Source organism: Paroedura picta, chromosome 3, assembly GCF_049243985.1.
Source record: "Paroedura picta isolate Pp20150507F chromosome 3, Ppicta_v3.0, whole genome shotgun sequence".
Taxonomy (NCBI): domain Eukaryota; kingdom Metazoa; phylum Chordata; class Lepidosauria; order Squamata; family Gekkonidae; genus Paroedura; species Paroedura picta.
The window spans coordinates 4,658,168-4,681,040 of NC_135371.1; the positions used below are offsets into that span (position 1 = coordinate 4,658,168).

The 22,873-nt window shown below is 49.8% G+C and overlaps 1 protein-coding gene and 1 pseudogene across 2 annotated transcripts; both read right to left on the bottom strand.

Moving 5' to 3' along the window:
- Nucleotides 1-2,067: 2,067 nt before the first annotated feature.
- LOC143834164 (uncharacterized) lies at nucleotides 2,068-21,067 on the bottom strand (annotated as a pseudogene). Its single transcript, XR_013229736.1, has 9 exons — nucleotides 20,739-21,067; nucleotides 19,547-19,888; nucleotides 19,090-19,216; nucleotides 18,056-18,138; nucleotides 17,676-17,802; nucleotides 16,015-16,107; nucleotides 14,025-15,568; nucleotides 13,512-13,575; nucleotides 2,068-3,238 (listed from the first exon to the last, which is right to left on the bottom strand). The product of XR_013229736.1 is annotated as an uncharacterized LOC143834164 (transcript).
- On the bottom strand, nucleotides 3,256-9,367 carry LOC143834115 (zinc finger protein 460-like). The gene is made up of 7 exons (XM_077330716.1): nucleotides 8,964-9,367; nucleotides 8,096-8,421; nucleotides 7,709-7,835; nucleotides 5,571-5,653; nucleotides 5,043-5,169; nucleotides 4,193-4,280; nucleotides 3,256-4,100 (listed from the first exon to the last, which is right to left on the bottom strand). The coding sequence occupies exons 2-7, from the start codon at nucleotides 8,360-8,362 to the stop codon at nucleotides 4,088-4,090; spliced, it is 705 nt and encodes a 234-aa protein (XP_077186831.1). The 5' UTR covers nucleotides 8,363-8,421; nucleotides 8,964-9,367; the 3' UTR covers nucleotides 3,256-4,087.
- Nucleotides 21,068-22,873: the final 1,806 nt, after the last annotated feature.

Here is a 22,873-nt window from a genome sequence, read left to right on the forward strand (position 1 = left end):
GCCTTTGTCTGTCTGGAGCAGTGGAAAAGAGTGAGATCAGCATGGTGGGACAGGAGGCAGAACTGGACTGAGAAATCCTGGGGAAAAAAACAATTTATCTTGAACAATGGATCTTCACGCCATTGGTCAGTTTTGGTTTAATTTCTGTTAAAAATGGTTGGGGGTCACCACAACATGAGGAACTGTATTAAAGGGTCACAGCATTAGGTAGGTTGAGAACCACTGGCTTATCCCAAAGGTTTTCCTACCCACAGGGTCATTATACGCACACATATAATGATACAATATTACACGATATTACAGTAAGACTTGGGTTGTTGGTGTAAGAATCATAAAATGTGAAGCTTCCCAAAAATAGAGTAATAATTCTAGATGAGGAAATAACAGTACAAAAAAATCAGAATTGTCAAGAACGACCACTCTGTCCAAGGCCAAGATTCAATCGCATCACTTTCTTTTGGTTTACACGTGAGGAGGCACACTCACAGCAAACGAGGGAGGGGGAGGATCAGGAGGGATGAGGTCATTTTTCTAGAAGGTGCCGGAAAGGATACATCGTAATTGGTAGGTTATCATTGCCTGGTCTCACTTGGCCAAAAAGTTCTCACTGGGCCCACAAATTAGAACTGGGTTAAGAAGTGTAACTAGAGAACTGGTTTGGGTTTTGGTGAACGAGAGGCCTACACCTATGGACGGCTTATTCCTGAACAAACCACGTTACTTGAGCTGAAATTCCACAACCGGATAACACACTTTAACATGTCAGGGAGTCTGTGTCGCTCACTAATAAATTTATGTCCTAAATAAAATGTGTTTTTTTGTTCCTGCCAGCCCTGGGAACCCAGCTTGGGACTCCTTTGATCCCCAGTGGATCAAAGGGTGAGGTGCTCAAGACGCGGATGGATCCCCTGGAGTGGAGAAGGTGGGCATTAGGGGCAGTCACATGGTTCCCTTTCGGCCAATGGTGCCACCTCCTCCCGGAGAGAGGGCTGCTGAGAGATGCTGTGCAGCTTTGGGGGGAAGGGACTGTCCTATCGTGTTTTGCAGTCCTTATGAAAAATACAAGTTTATGTTATGTGAGAGATTCAACCCAGTTGAAAAAGAGCCTGGTCTCTTCTGCTTTCGTCCAGTGGAGGCCCAGTGCTATATTTTTGGGAGTGCTGGCCAAGTGTTTCCCCAGAAAAGTGGAAATTTGAACCTGGTTTTGTGAATCCTAGTCCATACTCCCAGCACTCCCTCACAGACAAGGGTCGAAGGTGGAACTCTTCCCCAGCCAGAGTGAACTCAGATAAATCCCACCAGAGTGGTGTAGTGGTCAAGAGCAGCAGCTTCTAAACTGGCAAGCAGTGTTCGATTCCCTGCTCCTCCACATGCAGCCACCTTGGGCTCAACGCAGCCCTGATTCTGTTCTGACTGAGCAGGAATTATCAGGGCTCTCTCAGCCTCACCTCCCTCCCAGGGTGTCTGTTGTGGGGAGAGGAAAGGGAAGGCGATTGTAAGCCGCTTTGAGCCTCCTTCAGGGAGAGAAAAGCGGCATATAAGAACCAACTCTTCTTCTTCAGTAATCTCAGGGCTCTCTCAGCCTCACCCACCCCAAAGGGTGTCTGTTGTGAGGAGAGGAAAGGGACGGTGACTGCAAGCCGCTTTGAGCCTCCTTCGGGTAGAGAAAAGCGGCATATAAGAACGAACTCTTCAGTAATATCAGGGCTCTCTCAGCCTCACCTCCCTCACAGGGTGTATATTGTGGGGAGAGGAAGGGAAGGCAATTGTGAGCTATTTGAGATACCTTCAGGCCAAGAAAATGTGGTATAAAATCCAACTCTTCTTCTTATCAGTCAGATAAATCGCCACAAAAAATGGGGCGTGGGAAGTGTTCTCCCTTCTGATTGTATGCAGAAGTGATGAATCCAGGGCCCTCACTTCCCAAGACCTCAGCAAGGCTGTTTACGATGGGATGTTTTGGATGTCATCCATTCTCACATGGGAGTCACTGTACACCAGGATAGCTTGACTGTATTTAGATTTTTATACTGTGCTGTCATAAATGGTCATAACACATGCAAACAGTTCCTGTTGTTATTTTTATATTTATTAAAAAAGAGATTACATGATATAGAATATAGAAAAGAAAAATAAATTACAAGTTTCATTTACAGAACTATGAATATTAAGCTGATCCCACAAAATTGCCCATATTTTCCCAGAATACCTACTGTTCCCCCCTTCTGAGTTCATATTTTCATTGTTGACATATGCCTCACATAAATCAATGATTCCTTTCCATCTGATTTTATCAATCAATGTAGTCTAATACCGAACTCCATTTTATATTAAAATCTAATCGTGATTTTATTTTTGTCGTATATGAGTTTTGCCCCTTACCGGTATTCCATTGGTTTATGTAACCACTCTGTAAGTTTATTTTTTCCATTTTGATGCACATAACAACCTGGCAGCTGTTGCCGTATACTTAAAAGGTTCAATCCCTGAGAAAGACTGTTCATGATGGGATGTTTTCGAGGTCATTCACTCATACGTACGATCAACACACTATTGCAGATAACACATATAAACAAGCCCTGTTAAACTGGGGCCTAATATTTCACAGCTTCTCTTTAAAACGTATCCTAATACGTATGAATTGATGTTGAACTAAAATTCTCCGAATTTCTTCCCCTATGTGGAGTCTTTGACATAATATTTCTGTGGTACTCTAAATGAAGCTGTTTCGTCATTCTGAGCATAGATATGGTTTCTTTCCAGTATGGATTCTTCTAACGGAAGTGAGTGAGCCACTGAGACAGAAACGTTTTCCGCATTCTGAGCACTGATATGGTTTCTCCCCTGTATGGGTTCTTTGATGGAAGTGAGGGGGCCACTCTGATTAAAGTTTTTTCCACACATTGTGAGCACTGATATGGTTTCTCCCCTGTATGGGTTCTTTGATGGGAAGTGAGGGGGCCACTCTGATTAAAGTTTTTTCCACACATTGTGAACACTGATATGGTTTCTCCCCTATATGGGTTCTTTGATGGGAAGTGAGCTTTGAACTCTGACTGAAGCTGTTTCTACATTCTGAGCACTGATATGGCTTCTCTCTTGGTATGGATTTTTTGATGGGAAGTGAGGGCGGTACACAAACTGAAGCTCTTTCCACACTCCGAGCACCAATATGGTTTCTGTCCTGCATGGTTGGTTTGATGGGAAGCGAGGTCGCCACTGTTACGGAAACACTGTGCTGTATATTAGAAGAAATACGCAGTATCAATGGTTTATTCGTTTTTAGCATTTTGGTTTCCAATTTCTGTCATCCTCTGCGACACATGCAGATTATCCTCTGCGACACATGCCGATTATCAAAAATAAGGAAGATGTAACAGAACATAATTCTAGATTCAAGTGGGCATCCATGTTGGTCTGAAGAACAAATTTTGAATCCAAGGTCACCTTTAAGCCCAGCCCAAATTTTATGCAAGGTGTGAGCTTTTTGTGTGCATGCACACTTGCTCTGAAAGCTCACACCTCGAATAAAACCTGGTTTCCCTTGAAGGTGCCATTGGACTCCGATTCAGAACATTATTAATTAGTTTTGGCCTCAAAGCATCTAGAGAAGTTGCCTGCTGAATCTCTTTACAACTATGTTCTGCACCTTCTTCTGATCAGCCACTCTGTAGCAATATTTTGACGGTATCCTAACTTCTCTTGATGATCATGCAAGGTTTCGTACCGGCAAAGGAGAACCCAGGAATCATCTAAACATTTACCTGCTGTTCAATGGACGTCAGGATAAAAACAAGACAGTCTCAGAAAACTCAGAACAAGAAAAAAAAAAGACCTATCCTTATGGCATTAAACAATAATAAATAATAAAGAATATTTTCAAACAATGTCCTTTCTTGAGTTTACTTTTAGAAGAAGAAGAAGAGTTGGTCCTTATATGCCACTTTTCCCTACCCGAAGGAGGCTCAAAGCGGCTTACAGTCGCCTTCCCATTCCTCTTCCCATTCCCATTCCTTAGTTTATTTCATTCCAAGGACGTCAGCCAGAACGATTTTCCGGATAAACTCCATTTCCTACTACCTTTTCTTCAGTGGCAAGTCCTAAATTGTAAACAATCACAATTAATAAATCATTTTAAGTTTTGTTACAAATAAATAATATTTAATATAATTCATCCATACTTATACCATACCTCTCTTCCAAGGGACGTCTGCAGAGCTCCGGAGAAAGAGGAACCCTTCTCTGAGCCAGGAGATGAGGCATGGAACTGCAGAGTCCTTCTGGAAACAAAATGAGAGAAGGATAAGAAACTGCCAGGGATTGACCACTGGCCCTTCCTGCCCAGCTCTGAGGACTACCCTAAAGTCATGGAGAGTTGCGGCATTTCCAAGTCATCTTCTCTGTGATCCTTCTTACTACAGATGCTGAGGATGTAATTGGGGACTTTCTAAGAGCAAGCCAGGTTCCTCACCCCCAAGCTTGGGCCCCTTCTCATAACCACTGTTTGTTTCTTGCAATCTAGTTTAGTATGGGACTCAGAGAATCTGATCCTTCTTTGCTCTCCCCCACATGCAGCCAGCTGGGGTGACCTTGGACTCACCACAGCCCTGATAAAGCTGGTCTGACTGGGCAGAGATACCGGTGCTCTCTCAGCCTCAACCACCCCACAGAGCGTCTGTTGTGGGGGTGGGGGGAGCAAGGGAAGGTGATTATAAGCTGCTTTGAGACTCTGCTCAGCCCCAAAAACTCTCCACTTGTAATATGGGGGCAGTAATGGTAGCCTACTCTGCAGGGTACTTGAAGAACTGCAATATGATCCATGTGAGGGATGAACTCTCAAATGTTAATTGGCAGATGCCTTGGATCTTACATGGAAACACAGGACCAGGGCTCCCCTCCACTCTAAGACACTTCAGGAAATGGCTGGCCAGAAAGGCCAGAGGAGGAAAAGCCTTTTTCTTACTAACTCCCCCCCCCCTTCTTCCCAGACAACCATAACAAGAGAAATATGTCTCCGGAGCAAGCATTCCAGGGATTCTTACCCACAGAGAACACCATCCCATAATTCTCCAGCATGACCTCCCTGTAGAGCACTCTCTGGCAGGGTTCCAGCAAGGCCCATTCCTCCTCGGTGAAGTACACGGCCACCTCTTCAAAAGACACCAGTCTCTGGAATCAGAACACAGTTTCCTTCCTGATGCATCTGGATGGGTGGGCTATGTGTGACCAGGATGTCCCACCCACACACAAGGAGGATGTTTCTTGGCAGGGTCACCTCATCAGTGGGGAAGACCAGAGGAGATCACACCAGGGACCCTTTGCAGCCCCCAATATCAAGACAGGAGAGGGGTTTCTCTAAAGCAGGGGTAGTCAAACTGCGGCCCTCCAGATGTCCATGGACTACAATTCCCACGAGCCCCCTGCCAGCATTCGCTGGCAGGGGGCTCCTGGGAATTGTAGTCCATGGACATCTGGAGGGCCGCAGTTTGACTATCCCTGCTCTAAAGGCTGTACCTGAGAAGGGACTCCTAAAATCATGGGCCCGCCTCCCAGAGGAAACCTTCCCTTACCTGAGCCGGCTGCCCAGATGTTGGCTCCTCTGCAGCATAAGACAGAGGCGATCCAGGCAGGCTCTCCCCCAGCATTTCACTGCCTGCCAAGGAAGATAAGGTGGGCCAGTAATTTGCATCTTTCACATATACGGTATTCGCATCGGTTCGTCTCCATCAGTCTGGGCAGTTCCCCTTCGGAATCGGGTGGGAACGGCACATCTCCAACTCTCCCTCTATACAGAACAGGTTTCTTTCAAGACTGCCTGACTTCGACATAAGAACGGAGAGCAAACTGGGGTGTGATCCTGAATGGATCAAAAGGGAGAAGTGCTTGAGAGGCTGAGGGATCCCTCTGGGTGTACAGATGCTCTGGAAAAAACAAAGAACTCTGCCCTGAAATGCTGAACTAATTCAGTGGTGTTGGGCGGCCTTCCCCGCCCCCCTCCATCCTGGTATGCTTATGTATCTGTCAGGGTTTCACCAGCTCATCTCTGTCCTTTACCTTTACTGTGTTGAAGTTGTGGGAATAATCCTGCAAAGAGTCATGGGTGGGTGAGAGAGTCCAGATTGCTCTTGTCCCCATTCCAGTTTCTGCTTTGCCCTCCGCTTCCTCAAGTAGGGGGGTTTCCTAATTTTTTTTAATTGACTGATGAATCTGTCAATCAAGTTTCCTGAATCCCCAGCTTTTCTGTAAGAAGGAACAGTATGCCTTCGCCCTTCTCTCTCTCCAAGTCAAGGGGCTATAGAATGTCTTTAAAATTAAAAACGGGAAATCCAAGTTCTTGGGACATTGATCAATCTAACGTTCCCATAATTTAAGGATATTCAAACAGTAGAAGAAAGCAAGAATCCAGGAGCACTTTAAAGACTAACAATATTTGTTGCAGGGCAGGGGCTTTTGTAAGTCACTGCTCATTTTTCAGAAGCATCTAAAGAACTCAGCAACAACTCACAGAAGCATCTCCCCTGCCATATATTTGGTTCATTTTAAAGATGCTCCTGGAGTCTTGCTCTTTTCTACTGCTAGTGACAAACTCGCAAATACTGAGAAATTAAAGAAAACAATGCCCCTGCGGGGTAGGAGAGAAAATGACTGGTGGGGGAACCTTAAAGACATCATGTGGGTGAGAAAATATCCCCACCCCCAATTTTAGCCATCCAAGTTTTCCGGAGCTCTTCCTGCAGCAAACCAGGTTTGGGGAAGCTCAGAAAGCAAGCCCTCTGCAGCTTACCTTTTGGTTCCCCATTTCCAGTTCACTAAAAGCCTTTCTAGGAATCCAAAGAGGGGGAGAGATTCCCCTGCCAGGGGTCCCCCCCCCCTCCATTTGCTGCTGGAAGCACAGGACTGGTGGGCAGAGGAAAGGGGGAGATACAGCAGGGCTCGCAAAAGGGTTTGGCCTCCCTCCCTCTGGGGATGCCTCTTCAAACTTGTGGAGGGGGGTCTCCCATCTCTCACCCTTGGAGTGAGCAGAGGAGGCTCCTTCAGGGCACAGAGCAGGGGGAGGGGCTACCTTGCCAATCCCTTGGCTGACTGGGTGGTCCAGCACCCTGTGGGATGGAAAGGGGGGAGGACAAGGGTTCCTGGGCAGTCAGGTGTTCCAGTCATGGGGGGGGGGGGAGGACCCTGATCAGGATTGCATGGGTTACTCCAGCAGTCCAGGAAAGGAGTGGGGAGGGAATCCTTGCTCTCTATCCCATTTTCTCCTCTCTTCTGTTCTCCCCAAGAACACCTCTCTCCCCACTCATCATCTTCAAGACCCCTCCAGAGCCTGGAGGCTCACGTGGTCACTGTTTTCTTCCCAAGGGGAAGGGAGGGGAAACGGCACTTCCTGTTTTCTCCCTTCCTTCCCTCCCACCTGCTCACTCTAGGACTTGCACTTCTGTGGTTGTATGAAGCCTTGAGAAACCAACCCACACCTCTTTATTTTCCTTGAGAAGGGAGTGTGTGTGTGTGTGTGTGTCAGGGGGAGGGGGTGTCACTGAGACCTATTTCTGTAACAGACCAAAGTTTGAGTCCACCACCACATTTAAGATCACGGCAAGCTTTATTGGGAACCAGCTTTCCTTTGCATCTGAAGCACAGAAAGTGCGAATGAAAGGCTCCACCAGAAAATAACCCTTGTTGGCCTTAAAGATGTCATTAAAGGGATTCTTACCCACAGAGACCACCATCCCATAATTCTCCAGCATGACCTGCCTGTAAAGCGCTCTCTGGCAGGGATCCAGCAAGGCCCATTCCTCCCCGGTGAAGAACACGGCCACCTCCTCGAAAGACACCGGTCCCTGGAAGCAGAACACTTCCTGATGCACCAGACAAGTGGCCTAGGTGTGAGCGTGTGACCAGAGTCTTCCACCCATACCGAAGAAGATTAAGTCCATGAGAATGTCTCCAGGCAGGATTACCTCTTCAGGGGGGGAAGACCAAAGGAGATCACACCAGGGACTCTCTGCAGCACCATAAATCATGGCAAGAGAGGAGTTTCTCTAGAGGTTGCACCTCCCCTGACATCAGGGACCCCCTCCCACAGGCATCCTTCCCTTACCTGAGCTGGTCGCCTGCCTGTTGTTTCCATTGCAGTGTAAGAAGACCTCTGCTCAGGGAGCAGAGTCTCTGCCTTTTGGGGAGACACTGCATGCCTGTGTGCAGCCTCATCCTGTGTTCTCCTTCGTCGCACCTCACGGCGTCGCTGGTTTTCGGCCTCGACCTGCTCCGGGGTGCGGGCGGCACGGCGTGCCCTGTCATAGGCTGCCTTGCGGCGTTTCGCCTCCGCAATCTCTTTCGCAGTCCATCGTCGTTTTGGTCGGGCCATGTCAACATGAGGTGCGCGGCCAGTTTGTCCGTGCCATGGAGCAATCGCGTTAGCCAATCCTGCCAATGACAGAAGTGGAAGCATATATAGTGGATGTGCTGGACAGCCAGGGAAAGCTGAAGGGAGGGGGGGGGGGAGGCACAGGCAAACAGACCAAACCGCACCTGGTCCCGGGAGCCCCCTGGTGTAGGTGGGCTTGCGCCGAGCAAAGGCAAGCAGGAGAAGGGGCGAAGGGGCAGGGGGATTAGAAACCACCACAAGAACCAGCTTGGTGTAGTGGTTAGGAGTGCGGACTTCTAATCTGGCGAGCTGGGTTTGATTCGGCACTCCCCCACATGCAGCCAGCTGGGTGACCTTGGGCTCGCCACGGCACTGATAAAGCTGTTCTGACCAAGCAGTGATATCAGGGCTCTCTCAGCCTCACCCACCCCACAGGGTGTCTGTTGTGGGGAGAGGAAAGGGAAGGCAAATGTAAGCCGCACTGAGACTCTTTCAGGGAGAGCAATCGGCACATAAGAACCAACTCTTCTTCTTCTGCTTAGCCACTCCACCAAGCTGACTATTCCACCATCCCCTAATATAAGGGTATCCACATACTTACAGCAGAAGAGAGCAAGAGGCCAGGAGCCCCTTCAAGGTTATTTTGGCAGGCGACGAGCTTCCATCGCAGCTGCTCTCTCCTTCAGAGTCAGGAGAGCTCCCGCCCTGCCCCAAAGCCTGCCGGATCAAGGGGGAGGGGGGGAGCCGGAGAAGCCCCGGCGAGGCAGGCAAGAAAGCAGCAATAGCCCCTCTGCCCAGATCAGGGGCCCTGACTGGAAATGCCCCCTGCAGCTCCCCGCTTCCTCCCCAGTTCCCAAGATCCCCTTCCAAGTCCCCCCCATTGGGTGCGGGGGGCATTCAGGACTGGGGGGGACGGAGGACCGGGGGGGGGGGCTCCAGCTGAGGCCAGGCCCGAGGAGACCCCGACTCTCCGCCCCGCTCTCCCCCTGCCGCCTGGAGGCTCAGGGCACCCGGCCTTCTTCCCCAGCGGAAGTCGCTGGAAAGGGCACTTCCTGTTTGCTTCCTCCTTCCCCGCTCTTCCGCCCGCTCTAGGACTCGCGAGTCTGTGGTTGTTTGGAGCTCTGAGAAGCCCGTGAGTGGCGCAGATCTGTGGCTTTAAGAGCAGGGGGTAGTCAACCTGTGGTCCTCCAGATGTTCATGGACTACAATTCCCATGAGCCCCTGCCAGCGTTTGCTGGCAGGGGCTCATGGGAATTGTAGTCCATGAACAGGACCGGGCAGCTCATGGTGTGGCTGTTTTCCAGCCTCGACCTGCTCCTGGGTGCGGGCTGCATGGCGCGCCCTGTCATAGGCTGCATTGTGACGACGTTGTGTGACGTCTCTTTCGCATTGTGACGTCTCTTTCGCCGCTTTGGTCGGGGCATGCCAACACGGCAGGTGTGGAACAATCACGCTAGCCCCTCTTGCCGATGACAGAAGTGGAAGCCTATATCGGGGGTAGTCAACCCGTGGCCCTCCAGATGTCCATGGACTACAATTCCCATTAGCCCCTGCCAGCAAACGCCGGCAGGGGCTCATGGGAATTGTAGTCCATGGACATCTGGAGGGCCACGGGTTGACTACCCCTGCTCTGGATGGCCACTTAGGATCGTGGCTGGAGTCGTGATCCCTGCAGATTGAGCCAATGTGGAAGCGTCCCAACAGAGAGAGAGCGAATCACTGGACTGTGACTCTGTTAACGAGAGAATATGATCTGCATGCACCTGGGGACCTGTCAACAATTGCTCTGCATGGTGAGGACATGCTGCTGTCATGCTTGTTGTCACAGGGGAATGTCCAGCTTGGCAGGTGGCCTGCAGCCACTGGGGGGTGGAGAATGCAGGGTGGAAGAAAAAAGAGAGATGAGAAGATTCAGAGCACTCAAGAAGTAGGCCCTTGCCAGTTAAGAGTCTCTCCGAAGGCACCCAAGCACTGCGCACCTCCCACTTAGAGCACCGTCCTGGCAAGGAGAGGACAAAAGCCTGATTTCTCCTTTGCGTTGAGATGATGGCTTCTGAGCCCCCGCCCCCAAAGGAAAACTTGCAGTGTCTGGGTGTTATGGGGGAATAAAGGCAGAAGCAAGCTGTTTGGGGGGCTGAGTTGCTCGGCTTCTGGAGACAGTCACTCCCGCTCCCTTCCCTCAGCTTGATGCACTGGTTAAAGACGAGCTGGGTTTGATTCCCCACTCTCTCCATATGCAGCCAGCTGGGTGACCTTGGAATTGTCACAGTCCTGATCGTGCTGTTCTCACTTTGTACAATGTGTGTGGAAGGCTGCTTTGTGCAATGTGTGTGGAAAGTACTACCTGGATGAGAGAGAGAGAGAGAGAGAGAGAGAGAGTACCTTTTCATTTTCTATCCTTCCCCACCCCAACCTGAAACACAATATTTTTTATATTCTTCCTGAATACCTTTTGTTTCCGCCCCTCCAGCTCATATTTCCATGGTTTCTATATACCTCAGATAGATCCACTGTTTCTTTATCAATCAATACAGTCTAATGTTGGGCTCCATTTTCTGATAAAATATGATAGCAATCTGTTTGGCATCAAATATGTGCATTTTCCCACTGACCCATTGGCTTACTTAATCACTCTGTAAGGTCAGGTAAGGATTATTTTTTTCCATTTTGGGACGTATAAAATCCTGGTGACTTTTACTATGCATTTAACCAATTCAAGCCCTCACTTCCCAAGACCTGAGCAAGACCTGGGATGTTTGGGAGGTCATTCATTCGGACGTAGGGTCACCAGGATAGCTAGACTGTTGCACATAACATATACCAACAGGCCCTATTAGACTGCAGACTAATAGTGAAACTGATTCTCATTAAAATGAATCCTAATATGTATGGATTGATGTTGACCTGAAATTAGTCTGACTTCACAAGACCCTATTGTCCGTTCGCTGGAGTACCCGAGAACTGGCAGAAGGGAGTAATCTTATCTGCTCTCAGGTGGTGTACAGATTTCTGAAGGGGGCACAAGAGGTTTCCTAGTTAGGGCATGACAATCAAAAGGGGCAACATGAATACATAGCACATTCTTATTTATCTTTAAACCGCCCGTGGCGCCACGGACTTAATAATTCGCTAAGGCCTGCCGAGGCGGGATGTGTCCGTGATGAGGAAGGGTCCGGATTGGACCCTTCCTCACGACAGACAATCGGAGGGACCAATCGGCAGGTGCGAAGCGCCTGCCGATTGGTCCCTCCGATTCCCAGTTCCAGGAACTGCGATCCGCGCGCTGCGCGGCTCGCAGTTCTTCCCGGCCTGACGCAGCGAGAGGCGCGAAGCGCCTCTCGCCGCATCAGGCCACCGACCCAGGGAGCCCCCGGCAGTCGCGCAAAGCGCGGCTGCCGGGGGTTCCCTGCCTGGCGGCCTGACGCGGCGAGAGGCGCAAAGCGCCTCTCGCCGCGTCAGGCCGCTGCCCGAGAGAGCCCCCGGCAGTCGCGCAAAGCGCGGCTGCCGGGGGTTCCCTGCCTGGCGGGCTGGCGCGGGGAGAGGCGCGAAGCGCCTCTCGCCGCGTCAGCCCGCCGCCAACGAGAGAAGCTCGCCGCCGCGGACCAGCCCGCCGCCGCCACGGACCAGCCCGCAGCCGACCAGCCCGCCGCCGCCGCGGACCAGCCCGTCTGAGGTTAGGACCTAGCGCCCGCTGCATTCCCCTGCAGCGGGCTTGATTACTAGTTTAGTATATTTGGGAGGTGGTGAAGATAGACACGCTGAAATAACAGCAGTTGTAAATCCAAGCCCCACGAGCCAACTCTCCCTCATGGGAACAGATAGAAAGAGGGATGCAGAATGACACCCAATTCCCTTTCTCCTCCGCAGCCTCCAGTCCAGGGCTGAGGGTGGAGCTCATACCCAGGTGGAACCAACCCAGTCAGATAAAGCCCACCCTTCCCTTCCCGACAGGTCTGTCAGATGTGAGGTTTCTGGAGACTGCTCAATTAACAAATCCTTGATTTGGTGCAAAGATCGATTTAATGAAGATCAACAAGTAAACCAGGCCAGTACTTTGCCAACACTGGCAAACAACAGCAAAAACAGGTTCTAACAGTCCTCCAGGCCTGCCCCCCTCCCCCGCGATCCAGTTTCAAGAGGGAAGATGGCCTGGGAACATGAAACACACAATAAACAGGCGCCTTGCCAAGGACAGGGTGCCGTCCAGTATGCAGCATTTGTAAGACAAATGGAGTAGGGGGTCAGGACGGGCAAGAAGGGCAACCTAATAGTGGGGCAATAAAGAAAGGCCCCCTGTAAATCTACATACCAAAGACTAGATCTACATTGCAAACTAGAGCAGGGGTAGTCAACATGTGGCCCTCCAGATGTTCATGGCAAACACTGGCAGGGGCTCATGGGAATTGTAGTCCATGAACATCTGGAGGACCACACGTTGACTACCCCTGAACAAGAGGATATATGGCAGAAAAGGCACTTCTGACTTCAGGCAAGCCAGATCCGTCTTCTCCCCTTTTCTCACCCCAGACAGGAGCACAAGGCTTCCCCCTTCTTGATCTGGCATGATAAAGTGCCGATGGGGGAACTGAGCACAGTCTGAGGGGCCTGAACCTTCCCTCAATGTATTTCTACCCTGCCTTCCCTCTTGGCTCAAGGAAGCTCATGGGAAAGAATGTAGACAGTAGAGTTTAAGGCTAAAGCAAATGTGGTTGATAGTCAAAACCTGCAAAGCATGGCCCACTGAAGAGTTTCTCTTTGCCTATTAGTCCACAGTAGTGTGTGTCTGCATGTGACAGACACAATGGATGTGTTTGTAGGGGAGAGTCATGTGCACGTCAAAATAACTGACTGTTTCTGGATGTTGTGCGAGTGAAGCGAAGGGGACAGGGAGTGTAACGGAAAAAAGGACCAGGTCTTCTGCAGAAGAAACAGACTGACATGACCTCCTCCCAATCAACCCAGAAGGGTGGGACAACCCACAGGGGGAAGGGAGAGAAGGGGCTGTTGCACTGTCTGTCAAAAGGGCCAGGGACTCAAGCCTGGGAGGACAGGTTAACCCTTCTGCTAGATAAGCAGCGTCAGATGTGGTTTCTATTCTGTATGTATTCTTTCATGGTAGGTAAGGTATGAACTGTGGCGGAATTTCTACCACATTTGGAGCATTTATATGCTTCAATTCTTGTATGGATCCTTCAATGTCTACTAAGGACTGACTTCCAAAAGAAAATCTTGCCACGCACTGAAGAGCCAGGGATGGGCACCAACTCCGTCTTGGCAACCAAGAACCAAGCCATGAACTTCAACTAACCAGGAGGTTGGTTTGTGAACCAATATTCTTTGCATGAACTCATAACTCTTCCATTAAAACCCTGCTTTCTGCTGGCGGCTGAAAACTTACAGCGATCAGTCAGGAGCTATTTATTCCAAACAACTCAGCTGTTGTCCATGAAGAGCAGAAAACTCTCTGCATTCTCTCCTTCAAGAACAGCCACAAACTCAAAAATCATAGATGTTTGAGGCGATTCTTCAATTTGCAAATGTCACTTCCTAAAAAGGTCAAGATCTGGGACAAACTTTAGTATATCAGCCAGTATGTGCTCATTCCTACAAGCAGGTCTGCATTTCTTCCCGTGTGGAGTCTTTCACATAATATTAGTATGACACTCCAAGTAAAGCTACTTCCTCATTCTGAGTATTGATTCTGCCCTGCATGTCTTCGTACATGGGAAGTGAGGGAGCCACGCTGACAGAACCTTTTCCCACACTCTGAGCACTGATATGGTTTCTCCCCTGTATGCATTCTTTGATGCAAAGTGAGGGAGCCACGCTGACGGAACATTTTCCCACACTCTGAGCACCGATACGGTTTCTGTCCTGTATGGATTCTTTGATGCAAAGTGAGGGAGCCATTGAGATGGAACCTTTTCCCACACTCTGAGCACTGATACGGTTTCTGTCCTGTATGGATTCTTTGATGGTAAGTGAGGGAGCCACTCAGACGGAAACTTTTCCCACACTCTGAGCACTGATATGGTTTCTCTCCTGTATGGATTCTTTGATGGTAAGTGAGGGAGCCACTCAGACGGAAACTTTTCCCACACTCTGAGCACTGATACGGTTTCTGTCCTGTATGGATTCTTTGATGGTAAGTGAGGGAGCCACTCAGACGGAAACTTTTCCCACACTCTGGGCACTGATATGGTTTCTCTCCTGTATGGATTCTTTGATGGTAAGTGAGGGAGCCACTCAGACGGAAACTTTTCCCACACTCTGAGCACTGATATGGTTTCTCTCCTGTATGGATTCTTTGATGGTAAGTGAGGGAGCCACTCAGACAGAAACTTTTCCCACACTCTAAGCATCGATATGGTTTCTCTCCTGTATGGATTCTTTGATGGGAAGTGAGGGAACTACTCACACGGAAACTTTTCCCACACTCTAAGCACCGATATGGTTTCTCTCCTGTATGGATTCTTTGATGGGAAGTGAGGGAGCTACTCACACGGAAACTTTTCCCACACTCTAAGCACTGATATGGTTTCTCTCCTGTATGGATTCTTTGATGCAAAGTGAGGGAAACATTCAGACGAAAACTTTTCCCGCACTCTGAGCATTGATGTGGTTTCTCTCCTGTATGGATTCTTTTATGGTAAGTGAGGGGGCCACGCTGACGGAAACTTTTGCCACACACTGAGCACTGATATGGTTTCTCTCCTGTATGGATTCGTTGATGGGAAGTGAGGGGGCCACTCTGGTTAAAGGTTTTTCCACACTGGGAACACTGATATGGTTTCTCTCCTGTATGAATTCTTTGATGGGTGGTGAGGCCTACACTGTATCTAAAGCTCTTTCCACACTGTAAGCATTGATATGGTTTCTCTTCTGTATGGGTTCTTTGATGGGAAGTGAGCTTTACACTCTCACTGAAGCGTTTTCCACACTCTGAGCACTGATATGGTTTCTCTCCTGTATGGATTCTTTGATGGGAAGTAAGCTTTGCACTCTGACTGAAGCTCTTTCCACACTCTGAGCACTTATATGGCTTCTCTCTGGTATGGATTTTTTGATGGGAAGTTAGGTATGAACTCTGATTGAAGCTCTTTCCACAGTCTGAGCACTTATATGGTTTCTGTCCTGTATGGTAGCTTTGATGGGAAGCGAGTTCGCCACTGTTACGGAAAGACTTTCCACACTCAGAGCATTGTGCTGTACGTGAAAATAAATACGCAGAATCAATGGTTTATTCATTTTCAGCATTTTGGTTTCCAATTTTGTCATCCTCTGCAACAAGTAGGTAGCCATGTTGGTCTGAAGAACACATTTTAAATCCAAGGTCACCTTTAAGCCAACAAGTTTTATTCTAGGCGTGAACTTTTGTGTGCATGCACACTTGCTCTGAAAGCTCACACCTCGAATAAAACTTGGTTTCCCTTGAAGGTGCCATTGGACTCCAATTCAGAACCATATTAATTAGAGAATTAATTATAAGCTTCTAGAGAAGTTGCCTGCTGAATCTCTTTAAAATTATGTTCTGCAGCTTCTTCTGATCAGCCGCTGTATAGCAATATTTTGATGATATCCTAACTTTTCTTGATGATCATGAATGTTTTCGTACCGGCAAAGGAGACCCCAGGAATCATCTAAACATCTACCTGCTGACCAAGGAATGTCTGCAGAGCTCTGGAGAAAGAGGAACCCTTCTCTGAGCCAGGAGATGAGAGGAGGCATGGAACTCCAGAGTCCTTCTGGAAACAAAATGAGATAAGCATAAGATACTGCCTGGGATGGACCACTGGCCCTTCCTGCCCAAGTCTGAAGACCACAAAGGGCTCTGTTTCCCCAACATCTTGGAGAGATTGCAGCATTTCCAAGTCATCCTTTTTGTGATCCTTCTTACTACAGATGCTGAGGATGTAATTGGTAACTTTCTATGAGCAAATCAGGTTCCTCAACTCAAGCTTGGGCCCCTTCCCATAAACTCTGTTTGTTTCTTGCAATACAGTTTAGAATGGGAACCAGGGAATCTGATCCTTCTCATCTTCAACACAGTCTAGATAGCATCGATCTGATCTTTACACAAGTAACATGGTAGGAATGCAGAACTAGAAAACCAGGGGTTCAACCTCTGGCACATCCAGTTAAGAGAAGTCCTGAGAACTGGCCCCAAAGATGGACGCAGCCTTAAAATTTTCAATAGAAAAAAAGGTGAAAAGGAGCTAAAGAAACAAAAAAGGAGTTACATGACACAATTATGGGTGAACCAGAAGCATGAAATTACAATGGCATTTGCTTCTGCTGATATACATTCACCTCTCAACCACAAAGTGGCAATTGGCATTTCCCTGAGCATTTGGCAATTGGCATTTCCCTTTTATGCATTTACTAGCTTCAAAGAACGGGCCTTGAAAGGGTCCCCTCCCCTAGCCCTTGGCCAGGCAGCTTACGGTGGTTTTGGGCGGCAGCTCACAGCCAGATCAAGTGGGGTGGGTGGGGGCTGGGCAGCTTGTTAGCAGGGCTCCTTAGCCATCAGCTAGTCAGCTCCTTAACAGTCCTCAGCAGGCCCAGCCTAGCATGCCAGGAGGCCCTCGTTAGCAAGCCCTCCACCATGACCCTTTGCCCAGGGCCCTCTCACCTGCTGCTGGCTCCAGGCACTGAGGCATCTGAGAGCAATCAGGCTAGAGTCCAGGGACAGAAGGTGGGAGCTGCAGGGGCAGGGCCAATCAGGACAAAGCTGGCTGCACCCTGATTGGGCCAATTCCAACTTGGACAGCCGGACCCCCTAGGCTGTTTCATAAATATATAGAGGAACAACAATGGATAAGGATAATAATGATGTTCCATTTAATGCTGATTCTCATTCTACCTCTGCATTTCAATATATTTAGGTACTGAAATCTTGTCCGGTTCCTGTCCAACGGACTGCGTAGGGCTGGTTAGGATCGAGACAGTTTGACTTCTACCAACTCACAAATGGCTTTTAGCCAAACTCGTATTCCCAACATCCCCCCAAAACTCTCCACTTGTAATATGGGGGCAGTAATGATAGCCTACTCTGCAGGGTACTTGAAGAACTGCGATATGATCCATGTGAGTCATGAACTCTCAAATGTTAATTGGAAGATGTCTTGGATCTTACATGGAAACACAGGACCAGGGCTTCCCTCCACTCTAAGACACTTCAGGAAATGGCTGGCCAGAAAGGCCAGAAGAGGAAGAGCCTTTTTCTCACTAACTTCCCCCCCCTTCCCCTTCTTCCCAGAGAACCATAACAAGAGAAATATGTCTCCGGAGCAAGCATTCCAGGGATTCTTACCCACAGAGAACACCATCACATAATTCTCCAGCAAGACCTCCCTGTAGAGCACTCTCTGGCAGGGTTCCAGCAAGGCCCATTCCTCCATGGTGAAGTACACGACCACCTCCTCAAAAGACACCGGTCCCTGGAAGCAGAACAGTTTCTTTCCTGATGCATCAGGATGGGCGGGCTATGTGTGACCAGGATGTCCCACCCACCCACAAGGAGGATGTTTCTTGGCAGAGTCACCTCATAAGCGGGGAAGACCAGAGAAGACCACATCAGGGACCCTTTGCAGCACCCAAAGTCAAGGCAGGAGAGGGGTTTCTCTAAAGGCTGTACCTGAGACAGGACTCCGGAAATCACGGACCCCCCTCGCAGAGGAAACCTTCCCTTACCTGAGCCAGCTGCCCAGCAGCTGGCTCCACTGCAGCATGAGAAGGAGATGATCCAGGCAGGCTCTCCCCCATCACTTCGCTGCCTGCCAAGGGAGATAAGGTGGGCCAGTGAGTTGAATCTTTCACACATACAGAATTTGCACCGGTTCTCCTCCTCCTCTGGGGAGTTCCCCTTTGGAATCGATTGGAATGGTACATTTCCAACTCTTCTTCTGTATAGAAAAGGTCTCTTTCGAGACTGCCTGACTCATTCGAGACTGCCTATACCTCCAGAAGTGTGCTACGCTCCGCCACGCCACTTCCAACGAGCTGTGGATCCCTGGCTCTAAAGAGGCACATCGGACCTCAACACGGGCCAGGGCCTTTTCAGTCCTGGCCCTCACCTGGTGGAATGAGCTCCGCAAAGAGATCAGGGCCCTGCCAGAACTTCCACAATTCCACAGGGCATGCAAAAAGGAGCTCTTCCACCAGGCATTTGGTGGGGCCGACTGACCCATAACATCTACAGGTCCCCCGTCCCCCCCCCCCAGACTGGGAGATCGAACCTACTGAGGGAGTGTCAAAGTTAGTGTTGAAATACTGTTCTAGTTGTTCTAGTTGGTATGTCATTGTTATATTGTTATATTGATTTTGATAGTGTTCTATGTAAATGTTCCAAAATGTTTTATGTAAACCGCCCAGAGCCATAGGGAAGGGCAGTATAAACAAACAAACAAACAAACAAACAAATTTGGAGTGGCAGACTTGGAAAATAGGGTGATCCTGAATGGATCCCAGGAAGAAGTTCAAGTTCCCTGAATACTCAGCTTTTCCTTAAAAAGGGATGCTATGCCTTTTCCCTTCTATCTCTCCAAGGAAAGGGGCTATAGAATTTATTTACAATCCAGGAGCACTTTAAAGACTAACAATACTTTGTTTCCCTTGAGCAGGGGGGTCATGAGACCCATTTCTGTAAGAAGTGAATGTGCGAATGACAGCTCCTGCCAGAAATTAATCTTTGTTGGCCCTAAAGATGTCATTAAAGGGGTTCTTACCCACAGAGACCACCATCCCATAATTCTCCAGCATGACCTCCGTGTAAAGCGCTTTCTGGCACGGATCCAGCAACGCCCATTCCTCCCCAGTGAAGAACAGAGCCACCTCCTCGAAAAACGACGGTCCCTGGAAACAGAACACTTTCTGATGCACGAGACAGGTGGCCTAGGTGTGAGCATGTGACCTGAGTCTTCCACCCACATACAAGGAGATTAAGACCATGAGAATGTCTCCTGGCATGATCACCTCTTCAGGGTGAAGACCAGAGGAGATCACCTCTTCACCTCTTCAGGGTGAAGACCAGAGATCACCTCTTCACCTCTTCAGGGTGAAGACCAGAGGAGATCACACCAGGGACTCTCTGCAGTACCATAAATCAAGGCAGGAGAGGATTTTCTCTAGAGGTTGCACCTCCCCTGAAAACAGGGACCCCCTCCCACAGGCATTTCCCCTTACCCGAGCTGGCCGCCTGCCTCTTGTTTCTACTGCAGCGTTAGAAGACCGCTGTTCAGGAGGCTTAGCTGCCGGCTTTTGGGGATACACTGCATGCCTATGTGCAGGCTCACTCTGAATATAGTTCGGTCTTGACCTGCGTCGCCGCTCACAGCGTCTCTGGTTATCAGCCCTGACCTGCTCCGGGGTGCGGGCAGCACGGCGTGCCCTGTTATAGGCGGCCTTGCGGGATTTCTCCTCTGCAATCTCTTTCTCAGTCCATTGTCGCTTTCGTCGTGGCATGCCAACACGAGATGTGTGGCCAGACAGTTTTTCTGTGCTGTGGAGCAATCGCGCTAGCCAGTCCTGCCAATAACAGAAGTGGAAGCATGTTTTGTGGAGGTGCTGGACCGTGATCCAAGTGGGGAGGGGAGTATCGACTGGGCTGGGGAGGACTTAGCATGGTGTCCTCTGGATGGCCACTTAGGGAGGATCATGGCAGGCAATGGACACCTGGCAACCCAATCTATTGAGGCAGCACAGCTCCCCCCCCCCAGACACGTAGAGAAGCTGAGAGGGCAACAGACACACGTGCACACTATATGGGGGCTGAGAGAGGGCACGATATGGGCCGGCCACCTTGCCAAGGAGAAAGAGGCTGCAGGGAAAGACAGAGGGCACAGGCAGGTGGCAGCAGACGGTGGTTTGCGCTGGCAGGAGCCTTTTTCTGTCCCCCACCCCAGCAGGCCACAACGCACTATTGGAGGTGGCTTGCTCCCCCCCAATATGTAAATAGGAAGCTGGAAGAAGCTTCCAGTGGTGTGAAGAGACAACTGCGACTTCTCCCTGTGGGCACACCCCCTTCCCCTGAGCCAGGGCAAACTGCAGGAGGGGGGGGAACACTGGCAAGCAGCCCAAGCTGCACCTGGCCTCAGGAGCCGCCTGGAGCCCCCTGCCACAGGAGGGCTCACCCGAACAAGGGCAAGCTGGAGAAGAGGGGAGGGGGGGGAACGCAGCCAGATTAGAAACCACCGCTCTGAACCACTCCACCAAGCTGATTATTCCACCTATACCTAATATGAGATTATCCACACGCTTAAAGAGCAGGAGGCCAGCAGCACCTTAAAGCCCTGAGCCTTCGGGGAGGGCGGTATATAAATCTAAATAAATAAAAGGCGGTTATGGCAGGGAGCAACCTTCTGTCAGTGCTGCTCACCTCTTCAGACTCTGGGAAGCTCCCGCCCTGCCACTAAGCCTGTTAGATCGGGGAGGGAGGCCGGCGAGAGAGCAGCAGAGGCCCCTCTGCCAAAAAAAAACCCCCAGGAGAACTGCGTGGGAATGGCCTCTGCAGCTCCCCCCAGTTTGGGTTTCTCCCCCAGTTTCGGTTTCGCTTCAGGCCTCGGCCCCTTTGGCTGCTTGAGGCATTCAGGACTGGGCGGGGGGGGGGCAAAAGAAGGGGGAGGGGCTCCAGCTGAGGCCAGGCCTGAGGAGACCCCGACCCTCCCCACCAACCGCCGCCTGGAGGCGCAAGAAGCCGTTGCCTTCTTCCCCGGCGGAAGTCGCTTCAAAGGGCACTTCCGGTTTGCTCTCTTCCTTCCTTCTTTCCTTCCCGCCCGCTCTAGGACTCGCGACTCTGTGGTTGTTTGGAGCACTGGGAAGCCCATCGGTGGGTGGGTGGGTGGGTGAGTGGGGGGGGGGGGCGGGAGTCGCACAGATCTATGTCTTTAATGGTCCAGTAGCGCTTCTAGCACCAGCGGAGTTCAATTTGGGGGGGAGAGAACTTGCAATGGATGTCTGGGGGTGCCCAGGAGAGCTTCTACCCCAAATTAGGGTTTGTTGTTTGCCAAGGTGCCCGCCGGACCCCAACTTGCAATGTCAGCTGTGGCTGGGTGGGTCTGATTCCCCCGTCTTTCGCCACACGCAGCCAGCTGGGTGACCTTTATCCAGTTAGTCCTGTCAGGGTTGTTCTCAGAGCAGTTCTATCAGAGCTCTCTACCTCCCAGGGTGTCTGTAGCAGGGAAAACAATAAAACCAGAGTCCAGGGGCACCTTTAAGACCGACAAAGATTTATTAAAGGCTTGAGCTTTCGAGTGCAAGCACTCTTGGTCAGGAGAGGAAGGGAAGGTGATTGTAAGCCACTCTGCGACTCCTTCGGGCAGGGAAAAGCGGGGTATAAAAGCCAACTTTTTCTCATCAGTCATATAAATCTCAAAAATGGGGGGTGGGAAGTGTTGCCCCTTCTGATTGTACTTGGAAAGTGATGAAGCCACGGCCTCACGAGACCGGAGAAATGGATCAAAGCAGCACCGTTAAGATCATGGCAGGTTTCATGGGGACCCAGCTCTCCTGCGCATCTGAAGATGTGTGAGCACACAGGAAAGCTCCTGCCGGAAATGAGACTTTGTTGTCCTTACAGATGACCCGGACTCTGTCTTTGTTTAGTTACTTGGGACGAACACGGCTCGCCACCAGAATCTGTTTCTGCAACAGAACACCATTTGAATCCAGGGGCACCTTTAAGACCAACACAGATTTTTTCAAGGTAGTTTTCCTATGAATGCCATATCTGAATAAGGACTCAGGCTAGCCTGACCTCATAGGATCTCAAGATACCAAGCAGGGCTGACACTGGCTAGTATTTGGATGCTATCCTGACGTGGAGACAGGCAATGGCAAACACCTCCGAATGTCCCTTGCAGAGCTACACTACACATACCACATGAAAAAAAATATTTATTTAGATTAGAAGATTTATATATCGTCTCCCTTATGGTTCAGGGCGATTTACAAGGAACACAAATTACACAATAGAGTGCAATATAGTTTGGTAACGGTGTCATTAACGATGCTGCAGCTTCAACAATCATAACAGAATGTGGGTTACAGCAGAACATTTAGTTGCAGCAACAGTATGGTCACACTGCCATAGAATTAGCGTATCTGGATGGGAGTTCTGGTGGCTCAATAGTGTTATTGTTGGCCTCAAGCAAATGCCTAGCGGAAGAGCTCCATTTTGCAGGCCCTGCAGAATGTGGTAGCTCTGGCAGGGCCCAGATTATTTCTGGGAGCTCATTCCACCAGGGGGGGACGACAGGAATTATAATAACCTGGCTCTGGTTGAGGCCAACCATGCTTCTTTGGGACCAGGGATTATTAGCTGGTTGGCATATTAAGCTGTTCAATAAAATTAGAGAGAGGAACACGCCCTGTGTGGTGAAATGGTAGCAATTTATCTCCAATTGCTACCCTCTGTCTGCGACCCTAGAGGAAGGAGATCGGCCACTTAAGGGCTGTCCCCTGTCTACAGCGTCAGCGAGGCAACAAGCTAAGACTTCACGATTGACCACGTCA

What these genes read in the sequence shown, in the direction of transcription:
- LOC143834115 (XM_077330716.1), bottom strand. Translation starts at nt 8,362, where the DNA reads ATGGCCCGACCAAAACGACGATGGACTGCGAAAGAGATTGCGGAGGCG. An exon ending in CAGGCAGGCGACCAGCTCAG is followed by an intron (nt 7,836 to 8,095) that starts GTAAGGGAAGGA and finishes TTCTGCTTCCAG; the next exon opens with GGACCGGTGTCTTTCGAGGA. An exon ending in TGGGATGGTGGTCTCTGTGG is followed by an intron (nt 5,654 to 7,708) that starts GTAAGAATCCCT and finishes CTTCCTTGGCAG; the next exon opens with GCAGTGAAATGCTGGGGGAG.